Source organism: Vipera berus, assembly GCF_964194415.1.
Source record: "Vipera berus genome assembly, chromosome: 3".
Classification (NCBI taxonomy): Eukaryota; Metazoa; Chordata; class Lepidosauria; order Squamata; family Viperidae; genus Vipera; species Vipera berus.
The window spans coordinates 15,998,991-16,011,814 of NC_138204.1; the positions used below are offsets into that span (position 1 = coordinate 15,998,991).

The 12,824-nt window shown below is 40.4% G+C and overlaps 1 protein-coding gene across 1 annotated transcript in view; it reads right to left on the reverse strand.

Annotated features, from left to right (window-relative positions):
• Positions 1-3,235: 3,235 nt before the first annotated feature.
• The window catches only part of SPO11 (SPO11 initiator of meiotic double strand breaks), a gene marked incomplete at its 5' end in the record, with an annotated part of 37,364 nt that continues 27,775 nt past the window's right edge, over positions 3,236-12,824 (reverse strand). Inside the window, 4 exons of the mRNA XM_081325956.1 lie at positions 3,236-3,374; positions 4,830-4,941; positions 10,511-10,587; positions 12,661-12,698. Of these exons, the coding sequence (XP_081182082.1) occupies positions 3,255-3,374; positions 4,830-4,941; positions 10,511-10,587; positions 12,661-12,698 (347 nt within the window). The 3' untranslated portion in view covers positions 3,236-3,254. The remainder of the gene's footprint in view (positions 3,375-4,829; positions 4,942-10,510; positions 10,588-12,660; positions 12,699-12,824) is intronic.

Genomic DNA, 12,824 nt, shown 5'->3' on the forward strand with positions numbered 1-12,824 from the left:
GAAAACTGGACGTGGTCAAACAAGAGATGACAAGACTGAACATTGACATCTTAGGTATCAGCGAACTAAAATGGACAGGAATGGGTGAATTTAATTCAGATGACCATCAGGTATACTACTGTGGGCAAGAATCCTTCAGAAGAAATGGAGTAGCCTTCATAGTCAATAAAAGAGTAGGAAAAGCAATACTGGGATACAATCCTCAAAATGACAGAATGATCTCAGTTCGAATCCAAGGCAAACCATTCAATATCACAGTAGTCCAGGTCTATGCCCCAACCACCAGTGCTGAAGAGGATGAAATTGACCAGTTCTATGAAGCACTACAGCACCTTATAGAACTAACACCAAAAAATGATGTTCTTATCATCATAGGGGATTGGAATGCTAAAGTAGGAAGCCAAAAGATAACTGGAATAACAGGCAAGTTTGGCCTTGGAGTGCAAAATGAAGCAGGGCACAGGCTGATAGAATTCTGTCAAGAGAATACGATGGTCATAGCAAACACTCTTTTCCAACAACCCAAGAGACGGCTTTACACATGGACATCACCAGACGGACAACACAGAAATCAGATTGACTATATGCTCTGCAGCCAAAGATGGAGAAGCTCTATACAGTCAGTAAAAACAAGACCAGGAGCTGACTGTGGCTCAGACCATGAGCTTCTCCTTGCAAAGTTTAGGCTTAAACTGAAGAAAGTAGGGAAAAGCACTAGGCCACTCAGGTATGAATTAAATCATATCCCTGTTGAATATACAGTAGAGGTGACAAATAGATTTAAGGAATTAGATCTGATAGACAGAGTGCCTGAAGAACTATGGACAGAGGTTCGCGACATTGTACAACAGGTAGCAACCAAAACCATCCCAAAGAAAAAGAAATGCAAGAAAGCAAAATGGCTGTCTGAGGAAGCTTTGCAAATAGCTGAGGAAAGGAGGGAAGCGAAAGGCAAGGGAGAAAAAGAAAGATACACCCAATTGAATGCAGAATTCCAGAGAATAGCTAGAAGAGATAAGAATGCCTTCTTAAATGAACAGTGCAAAGAAATAGAAGAAAATAATAGAATAGGGAGGACCAGAGATCTTTTCAAGAAAATTGGAGAAATGAAGGGAACGTTTAATGCAAAAATGGGCATGATAAAGGACCAAAATGGCAGGGACCTAACAGAGGCAGAAGAGATTAAGAAGAGGTGGCAAAATTACACAGAAGAACTATACAAGAATGAGCTTAACGTCCCTGATAATCACAATGAGGTGGTCACTGACCTCGAGCCAGACATCCTAGAATGTGAAGTGAAGTGGGCCTTAGAAAAGCTGAGCAACAACAAAGCTAGTGGAAGTGACAGTATTCCAGCTGAGCTATTCAAAATCTTAAAAGACAATGCAGTAAAAGTGCTACACTCAATTTGCCAGCAAATTTGGAAAACTCAACAATGGCCACAGGATTGGAAAAGATCAGTTTACATTCCAATTCCAAAGAAAGGCAGTGCCAAAGAATGTTCAAACTATCGCACCATTGCACTCATTTCTCATGCTAGTAAAGTCATGCTTAAAATCCTACAAGCTAGACTTCAGCAGTATGTGGATCGAGAACTACCAGAAGTGCAGGCAGGATTTCGAAGAGGCAGAGGAACTAGAGATCAAATTGCCAACATACGCTGGATCATGGAGAAAGCTAGGGAGTTCCAGAAAAACATCTACTTCTGCTTCATTGACTATGCTAAAGCCTTTGATTGTGTGGATCATAACAAACTGTGGCAAGTTCTTAAAGAGATGGGAGTACCAGACCATCTTATTTGTCTCTTGAGAAACCTATATGCGGATCAAGAAGCAACAGTGAGAACTGGACACGGAACCACTGATTGGTTCAAAATTGGGAAAGGAGTCCGGCAAGGCTGTATACTGTCGCCCTGCCTATTTAACTTATATGCAGAGCACATCATGAGAAAGGCAGGGCTAGATGAATCAAAAGTTGGAATTAAGATTGCCGGAAGAAATATCAACAACCTAAGATACGCAGATGATACCACTCTAATGGCAGAAAGTGAAGAAGAACTAAAGAGCCTCTTGTTGCGGGTGAAGAAGGAGAGTGCAAAACTTGGGTTGAAACTTAACATTAAGAAAACCAAGATCATGGCATCTGGCCCTCTCAATTCCTGGCAAATAGATGGGGAAGAAATGGAGGTAGTGACAGATTTTATTTTCCTGGGCTCCAAGATCACTGCAGATGGGGACTGTAGCCAAGAAATTAAAAGACGCTTGCTCCTGGGGAGGAAAGCCATGGCAAATCTAGACAGCACACTAAAAAGCAGAGACATCACCCTGTCAACAAAAGTGCGTATAGTCAAGGCTATGGTCTTCCCAGTTGCAATGTATGGCAGTGAAAGTTGGACCATAAGAAAGGCTGAGCGCCAAAGAATTGAGGCCTTTGAACTGTGGTGCTGGAGAAGACTCCTGCGAGTCCCTTGGACTGCAAGGCGATCAAACCGGTCAGTCCTAGAGGAGATCAACCCTGACTGCTCTTTAGAAGGCCAGATCCTGAAGCTAAAACTCAAGTACTTTGGCCACCTAATGAGAAGGAAGGACTCACTGGAGAAGAGCCTAATGCTGGGAAAGATCGAGGGCAATAGAAGAAGGGGACGACAGAGAATGAGGTGGCTGGATGGAGTCACTGAAGCAGTAGGCGTGAGCTTAAATGGACTCCAGAAGATGGTAGAGGACAGGAAGGCCTGGAGGAATGTTGTCCATAGGGTCGCGATGGGTCGGACACGACTTCGCAGCTAACAACAACAACAACATAAAGACTAACATTCTTCTTAGATTTATTACAATTTTGATATCAGATTTTTAAACTCAACACAAAATCATGAAGAAGTGCTTTTAATTAACTAGTAAACTGTGATAAAGTATTTCTAAAACAATATTAATGTCCTTTCATCTTCTGTATTTCTTATTTGAAACACGCAGTTATAAAATGTATGAAAACTAATATTAATATAAATAGGATATTCTTCCTATCCTGAAGGAAAAATTAAGGAGAAATACTATCTCACATGGAAAGTATTTTGCATAACTTGAAAATTTTGTAAGGTCTGCCTTAAAAACCTCTGAAATAAATTGTAGTCCATTAGGAATAATTATCTATACCATCCTTTTGTTCTCTTATATGTTTTGCATATTTTTACTTAGATTTTTTTTATTTATATTCTTTCAAAATACTCATTAAAAAACTTTGAAAGGGTGTCCTGATATTCAGATCCATCCACCGAATTGCAGCTTGTTTGGCAAATATACCCTAGAAAGATAATCTGTTGAAAATGAAGTCAAAGCCTGAATTTCAGCCTTCATTTTAGATGTTTCCATAATATCTAACTGTAAAAGAAAAGCATTGGAAATTAGCATTTCAATCAACATTGATTCAGATGCATAATCAAAAGACAAACATTTTACGCCGTGGATTCCACATTACAAATATGATTGACCTTAACTATAAAGACAAGCAGAGGTTATTTTGCTACACTATAGTGCCAGATGAATTGCGTGTTGTTTCTCTGTCCTCATTTACATCTACATCTTCCACTTACATAAATTCAGCACATTGTCAGGACAAGTCAAGCTTATACATTTCAGATATTTCCTTCAGCATCTAAGCAGCTACGAAATGGCCATGTTCTTTGCCTTTAGGTAGGCATTTAAGCCTCAGCTGTGTAATAGCACGAGACAATTTTTCTCTGTCCTGTTCTAGACTAGAGTCTATGAGGTCCTCTGGAAGCACACCTTGTTTTGCCCTCACGTAGGAGGGCATGTTTAGACTTGCTACTGATCAAGACATTTTATCCAGTTCAAAGCTGTTTAGGCCAAAGCTATACAATGCAGATCTGTTTTTAAACTCTTTCTTGACTCAAATATCAAGTTTTTTTTAATTATTTAGACTGGAGAGCTAATGTTTATGTTGAACAGCAGAGAGGAGCACCTGAGTTCTGGAGTTCTTTTAAATTGGGGGTGTCAAACTGCCGGCCCACAGGCCGGATGCATCATACGGAAGCCATGCCCACCCCATTGCCGGCAATGGCAAAACTGCCCGATAAGTTGCACGATGTCACGTGACATTGCGAGTTTGACATGTCTGTTTTAAATGCTATTTAATACTAATAGAGACAAGTACAATCCCACAAAACAAGCTTTATTATCTTCTAGTGTCTAGTCCATGAGGCAACACAAACATGTTGGTATGGAATTTCTGTGTCTATTTTGCCAGACTCCCGCAGTTTATCAGCACATTTTACAAGGGATCTCAACCAAATAGTCTATTGCGGTAGTTATGCTAACATTCCCACTAAAACCAAGGGCTGCCATTATATGTGACCTGCTGACAAGGATGTTGACGCACTGTATAAAGGATTTGTGGGATCCCTGCATAGAATATCATATCATATATATAAGGGAACATAACATGTGAGCATACTGGTATGCTGTGCAGAGAAGAGTGGAGTGAAACAACATACATGCCCCAATCAAGTAGCCAATAGACAATGGGCAAATTATTGTCTAATCAGTTTATTGCTGCTAAATATAACATATCATCTAAGATCAAGGCTTTTGCCAGGAAAAGTTGAAAAAAACACTCAGAGCAACCAGTCCCTTGGCATCAGTTATGGGCTGAAGATGAGAAGATGGCTCATGTGGAGTTATTTAATCAGTCATTCTCAAGTTAAAGAGGGGACATGTAGTTGCGCCATACATTAGAACTCTACCAACAGAATATAAATGAGTTTGCTCAAACTGCTTATAATACAAAATACAGAATTTATTATGATCTGTACGTACTTCTTTTTTCCAGGCTGACTCATGAAGAATATATGGTCTTGTCTGTAAACCAGTTAGTTTACTCTGATCTTCTTTAGTCAGTGGAATTAGTGCACTGTTGGGAACATTCAGTCTAAAAAACAGTTTAATGCTTACGTTTTACAGTTAAATATTTCTTTTTATTTTTCATAAAATAATGGTATAAAACTGAACTAAAAATCCAATAAGATTAATATTGTCAAATATTAATGTTAAGCTAATGGCTTTGCACATTTTAGGGACCGTGAAGTGTTACTTAACCAGTGGCTCATTATATAATTGGAACACTTAACATTTTATTTATTTATTTATTAATGGGACTTATATCCCACCCTATCTCCCGAAGGATTCAGGGCGGCTAACAACAATAACATACAATAAATACAGAAATTAAGATAAAATTAAAATTAAAGGCCTCTGTATAATAAATTAAAATTAAAATAAATTAAAAATTAGAGTTAAAAAATTGTAAACATAATTAAAGTCCCTGTCAGTCCAGGTCAGCCAGGTGGAAAAGGAGTGTTTTGAGGCCGCGGCGAAAGGACTGGAGATTTTGGGCCATCCGAAGCTCAGGGGGGAGCTGGTTCCACAGGGCTGGCGCTCCCACAGAGAAGGCCCTTCCCCTGGGGGTCGCCAGCCGACATTGTCTAGCCGACGGTACCCTGAGGAGGCCTTCTCTGTGTGAGTGCACTGGGCGATGGGAATTCATTCCCGGCAGCAGATGGTCCTGCAAGTATCCCGGGCCTAAGCCATGTAGGGCTTTAAAGGTAAGTACCAGCACCTTAAATCTCACCCGGAGGGTAACCGGTAACCAATGCAGCTCACGTAGGAGGGGTGTAATATGGGAGTATCGGGGTGCTCCCATCACTACCTGTGCAGCCACACTCTGCACCAGCTGAAGCCTCCGGGTGGTCTTCAAGGGCAGCCCCATGTAGAGAGCATTGCAGTAGTCTATATGGGAGGTAACGAGTGCGTGGGTGACTGTACGTAGGGCATCTCAGTCCAGAAAGCGGTGCAACTGGTGTACCAGGCGAATCTGGGCAAATGCCCCCCTAGCCACGACTCCAATATGATCTTCAAAACTGAGTCGTGAATCCAGGAGGACGCCTAGATTGTGTGCTCTATCAACGGGAGGTAACATCTCTTCTCCTATAGTCAAAGATGGAACCTCTTGGACTAAACGAGATGTCGGTACGTAAAGCCACTCAGTCTTGGCCGGGTTGAGCCAGAGCCTGTTCTTTCCCATCCAAATCTGTACCGCTTCCAGGCAACGGGACATCACATTGAGGGCATCACTGGGTTGGTTCAGGGTGGAGATGAAAAGCTGGGTATCATCAGCATATTGATGATACTTCACCTCGAAGCCACGGATGATCTCTCCCAGCGGCTTCATATAGATGTTGAACAGGAGGGGCGAGAGCACCGACCCCTGAGGCACCCCACAACTAAGGGGCCTAGGGGTTGACCTCTGCCCCCCTGCCAACACTGTCTGCGAACGGCCCGAGAGGTAGGAGGAGAACCACCGCAGAACGGTGCCTCGCACTCCCAACTCCTCAAGACGACGCAGCAAGATACCGTGGTCAATGGTATCAAAAGCCGCTGAGAGATCTAATAGGACCAGGACAGAGGAATAACCCATATCTCGGGCCCGCCAGAGATCATTCACCAGCGCGACCAATGCCGTCTCCATGCTATACCCGGGCCTGAAACCCGATTGGTACGGATCCAGATACTCAGTTTCCTCCAGGACCAAAGGGAGCTGCCGTGCCACCACGCTCTCAACGACCTTCGCAAGAAAGCGAAGGTTGGAGACAGGACGAAAGTTGTTTAAAATAGCTGGATCCAATGTAGGTTTCTTAAGGAGGGGCCTTACCACCGCCTCTTTCAAGGTGGCAGGGAAGTACCCTTCACTCAGTGAGGCATTGATAACTGCTAGGAGCCAGCCTCGTGTAACCTCCCGAGACGCATAGACCAGCCAGGAGGGACATGGGTCCAACAAACACGTGGCGGCACTTAATTTCCCCATGATCCTGTCCACTTCATCCGGAGTCACAGGATCAAACTCTTCCCAAATGTTCTCGGCCAAACTCATTGTTTTCCTCTCGTCAGATACTGCCCAGTCAGAGTCCAGACCAGCCCGAATCTGAGCAATTTTGTCCACCAGATATTTACAAGTCATTAGTTAGTGCTTGCCTGTTTTGTCATTCTACAAGGAAATGAATGAAGGATGATGATAATTCAGGCTGCTTCATATTTGCTCTAAGAAACTGGTGCTGTCTTGCTGCACACAGTTTGGGACATTACCTATTTTTTCTCTCATCCAGTCATTGAGATAGAGCCCCTAGCGCTGCTGAAGACCTAGATGTGATGAAATTGTACATAATACTGTTCTACAATGGGGAATGTGTTTAAAATTTAAATCAAAGTGGGCAGAGAAAGATGTCTTGTCATATTTACAACAGATTTAGCATGCAGCAAGGCACATTCTATGAAAATCAGATAGAGCATATCTGTGTTCTTGCATGAACGTAGTGCCCGAATTGCAAGTTTCTGTTTTATCTAAATTGTATGGTTATTCTTGAAATAATTCCTTTTTACAGTCTGAAATATAGATATGAAATGAAAGTTTGCTATTTGAGTTGCATGCTCAAGGTTTGGGCAAAAACAGACATGGGAATGAATTGATAGCAATGTTCCAATATTTGAAGGGCTCTTTCAAAGACAAGGAGGTCAAACTGTTTTCCAAAGCACCAGAAGGCAAGGCAAGAAACAATGGTTGGAAACTAATGAAGGAGAGAATCAACCTGGAACTAAGAAGAAAATTCCTAACGGTGAGCGCTACCAACCAATGATTGCTTGCCTTCAGAAGTTGTGGGTGCTCCATCGCTGGAGGCTTTCAGGAAGAGATTGGACAACCATTTGAAACCATCTGAAATAATATAAGGTCTCCTGCTTGAGCTGTGGGCTGGACTAGAAGATCTTTAAGGTCCCTTCTACTCTACTGAGCCTCCGCGCTATCTGCCCTCTCTACCACAAAGATCCTGCAGGAGAAGGGCAGTGTGGACAACTGTGGGATCTGGCAGAGTGAGAGCTGTGAACCATAAACACAAAGCTTTTGCTGTGTCCCTGCACAACAGATACAGTGCCCTTGCTGACCTTAATAAGGACATTAAGGAGACTGGTAAAGGTATTTGTGATGATAACTCAAATAAGCAGGGGATTGTGGTCCAAGATGAAGTTTTTGACAGGGAGAAGTGCGAATCAGGTATTACACATCAGTCACGCAAGAAGAGAAAGGCATCCAAAAAGAGAAGCCACCTTCTGGTTGGTGATTCAATTATAAGGGATGTAAGTTTAGGAAAGGACACAAAGGTTTTGAAAGAGGTCAGGTGTCTTCCAGGTGCTACTGCCAGTAGGGACAAGAAGCGTATTTCTAAAATAATCAAGAATGCCAGCAAGGACTGTGATGTGGAGGCTATTGTACATCTTGGCACTAACGATCTGTGCCAAAAAGATGTACTCTCTGTGTAGAATGATTTCCAGAGCTTGGGGCAGGAACTTAGCAGAATAGGCTGTAGGCTTTTTCAGAGGTTTTACCAGTGTATAAAGAGCAAAATGGAAAAGGCCAGCGTATAGCACAATTCAATATGTGGCTAAAGGAGTGGTGTAAAGGGGAAGGCTTTGGATATATTAGTCACGATGTCTGTAGCTGGTCCAATAAAAAAATGTACAAAAGAGATGGATTGCATCCATCAAAGAAAGGGACGGAGTTGCTCGGCTATAAATTCACAGACTTTCTGGAGGAATATTTAAACTAAACAGTGGGGACAGTGAGTTAATTGATACAGAACATCCCTGTCTAAAATCTAAAAACTATAGGGCTATGTGTATGTAACATAGATGTGTGTGTGGACAAGAATATCAAGCAAAATTGAGCTTCTAATAGCGAGTGCCACACAAAGTGCACTAACCAAACAAGTGGTAAGACAATAGGGGAACTCAGGCACCACATAGGTCATGTAGAAAGTAAACACAGGGTCAGTCATAAAGGACTCAAATGTCTATACACCAATGCACAGAGTATGAGCAATAAACAGGGTGAACTAGAAATTCAGGTTAATAAGGGCAGATATGATATTGTCGCCATCAAGGAAACGTGGGATGAAACCCACAAATGGAACACACAGCTAGAGGGATTTAAATTATTCAAAAGAAACAGACCAAATAAAAGAGGGGGTGGAGTTGCTCCCTATATAAGAAATAACTACATCTCTACAGAAATAGAGCACAACAATGATGAAAACTGTAAACTTGAATGCATTTGGGTCAATATAAAAGGGAGAAAAAATGACATTGCCATAGGTGTATACTATAGGCCACCCATCCAAACAGAGGAAATAGAATAATAGATGAACTTTTTGCTAGTCAGCTAACCAAGGTATGTAGGAAGCACATCACAATAGTAATGGGGGACTTTAACTATCCTGACATCAACTGGGAGACAAACTGCACCAAGTGGAAGATCAAACAGATTCCTGACAAACCTAGCAGACAACTTTGTCACCCAAAAGTAGAGAAGGGAACTAGGGGATTAGCCATTTTGGATCTAATTCTCACTAACAGAGATGAAATGATAGAAGGTGTTGAAGCCACAGGAACCTTGGGAGGAAGTGATTGTGCAATATTGGAATTCAACATTATGGAAGCACAAGCAATAGAATACAGTCAAACTAGAGTCTTGGACTTTAAGAGAGCTAATTTCAATAAACTTAGATCTTGGGAAGGATTCCATGGATGAGAATTTTCAAGGGGAAAACAACTCTAGAAGCTTGGGAAATTTTGAAAAGTGAGATAATAAAAGCCCAGTATAGCACAATACCAACAAAGAGGAAAAATAACAGCTTTCAAAAGAAACCAGCATGGCTGCATAAAGTACTCTCTGATAAACTGAAAGATAAAAGGACAAGTATAGAAAGTGGAAAGAGGGGCACATAACTAAGTCTTGCTCAAGAGTAGTAACTGTGAAAGGGATCTCGGAGTCCTAGTGGACAATCACTTAAATATGAGCCAGCAGTGTGCTGTAGCTGCCAAAAGCCAACACAGTGCTAGGCTGTATTAACAGAGGAATAGACTCAAGATCACGTGAAGTATTAATACCACTTTACAATGCCTTGGTAAGGCCACACTTGGAATTCTGCATCCAGTTTTGTTCACCACGATGTATAAAAGATGTTGAGACTCTGGAAAGAGTACAGAGAAGAGCAACAAAGATGATTAGAGGTCTACATTTAGGTCTACATTTAGGGAAGAAAAACCAAATGTACAGGTATAGTATAGGGGGTACCTTGCTCAATGGTCGTAAGTATGAAGAATGGTGCCATTGTAACTTTGAACAGTCACTAAATGAATTGTTGTAAGTTGAGGATGACCTATACTTATTAAATCATGGAATATATATAGTTCTGTGTGCCACAACTGAATGAAAAATAGTAAAGGATAAGGATACCGTTGCATGTATTATCCTGATGGTTATGTTTAACGTACTGCAACCATGTACCTTGTAAATTTGTGCAGAGTAAACCAATATTAAGAAAATATTAAGAAAAAATGAACTTTTTTTGCTTTTTAAAAAAATTTAAAGTATGATAGTTAGAAAAACTAACCGATAAACATCAGACGGAAGGAGGCCAAGCCATCTTACAGCTGGAACTGTGAGGCGATGGGCTTCAAATGACATAGACTGAAAGATAAAATCACAATCCTTTTTCTCAATATGTCTGCTTTTAATAGATTGGAACTTAATATAAAATAAGGCATTTAATGATTAATATATCTACTTTGATTGACTTATGTGCCATCAAGTCATTGTTGACCCTTAGTAACCAAATAGATAGATACTCTCCATGAGGGTCTGTCCCTAATCTGGTCCTTCAGTTCTTCGGATTGTGCACTCACGGCTAGTGTAACTGGGTCTATCCATCTTGCTGCTGGTTATTACTTCTTAGAATGGTCCATTCTACTTGGAAATTTATTATTTTTATCCCCCAAATTGTGACAGTGCTAATTGATTAGGTAATGGGAGAAACAAGTTCTGTTTTTCAATGCATTATTTGAATCGGCTCTTCTAAAACTTCAGCAGAAGTATAAAAAATAACCTTCGTGGGTTACATCCATTTATGAATTCATGTGTTCTGTATTAGATCTAAGCAAAACAGAAAGCATGCTAAAAATAAAAAACCACTTTATGTTAGGGAGACCAACAAATATTACAGTATGCAATGGAGCCTAATTCTCTTCTCCCTTGATGTGCAAAGTGAGCTTTTGCAGGCTGAAGCAACATGTGGGAGTTTGTTTATTCACTTCTCTGCAAGGTGTTGATGAACTGCTTTATTTACACCATATGAGAGATCTGCTAATCAAGTAAGGAAATACAGTTAAGGGGAAGAGCTGTTGAAGAAATATCTTCCATATCAAGCCTATGTATTTTAAATAGGCATATACAATGCTGCAGCAAACATATGGTTGGGTATTCTATATTTGTGGCTCAACTTGTTATTCTTTCCAGAAGGGAAGAGGGAGTTAAACATTTTCCCAAACAGTACATTGATGTGTCATAGCTAACCTTGTGCTTGATTATTAAAAAAATTTGGAAGGGTTTGGGATGGAATGACATTTACCTTGCAGACTGGGAGTGAAATTAAAATTGAGCTTTACCTCAGTTGAATAACTGCTGTAAATATACCCTAAATGTTTTCTTGATTTAAATATTTATTAACAAGAAAGATGGTTCATATTGTGAGTGAACAATATATTTATTCTCTTCTCAGAATAGAGAGGATTGGGTGCTGCCATGGTTAAGATGTTCGACTGGCACCAAGGACAGCCAGGTCCTTCTGTCTATCCTTTGGTAGACTTTAGGCCAATGAATGTCTCAGTCTAATCTCCAACCCAGAAGCATTGAGAGGAAAATAGGAGAAAGGAATACTATGTTATGTCATCTTTAGCTTCTGCATATGAGCGTGATATTCTGTAATCTAATAATAACAAAATGTTCATGACACACAGGATATGTGCATTCTTTTAAAGTAACATAAATCAATATGACTGTGATTTAGATAAGTTTTCCCTTTTCTTATTTTAAGACATAGGTGTTGTCATGATACAATATTTAACCATTGTTAAAGCTTTTTTTTATACTTTCCCTATCTTTAGTCCATTAGCTTTTCAGTCTTAACTTTGTCTCGCCATCCATGCAAGCTTGACATTCTCATTATATCTCAGCCTACTCTTTTAAAATTCTTTTGCCCTTTTTATTCTTCAAACATAACTGTTAAAGTGTGACATGCAATTCCACCTCTCTCTTCTCCCCCATGAAAGCACAGGCAGATAGTTGTCAACAAGGTACAAGTGCTCCTTGATTCCTCTCTAGGAATCTTGTGGTTCTGTAAATTAAGCTATGACTGTAGTCTGGACTGGAGTTTCTCCTGACTTCCATGTTACTACTGAAGATTGTTAGTGCCCAGTAGGAGTCTCTCTTGCTCTGAATGAACAGCCAGTATATTTTTGATCTTTTTATCTAACTTGGAATTCTACATGCCAGAATTCTCAACATTTGAACTGATGTTCTCACCGTGTGACCTATCCCAATCTACCTTTCCTGATCATTTAAAAGATATGCAAGGTTTGCTTTCCAAACAACCTTGCAATTCCAAGCCAAAATATGAGAAACTGATAACGTCTCTGTGTTTGTGCGTGCGTGTGCACGTGCTGTTACATTTTATTTACTGTGAAACTATGACAAGTTTTTACTTACCACAGATCCATATTTGTAGATACTCATTATTTCAATACCTATACACAAAGAATATTTTCCAGTTATCTTTTTACAATGTTTTAGCAATGAATTCCAAATGAATGAATTAATACCAAGTATATGCATGACACAGATGTCCCAGAGAAGGCAGAGTTTTGAAGTTC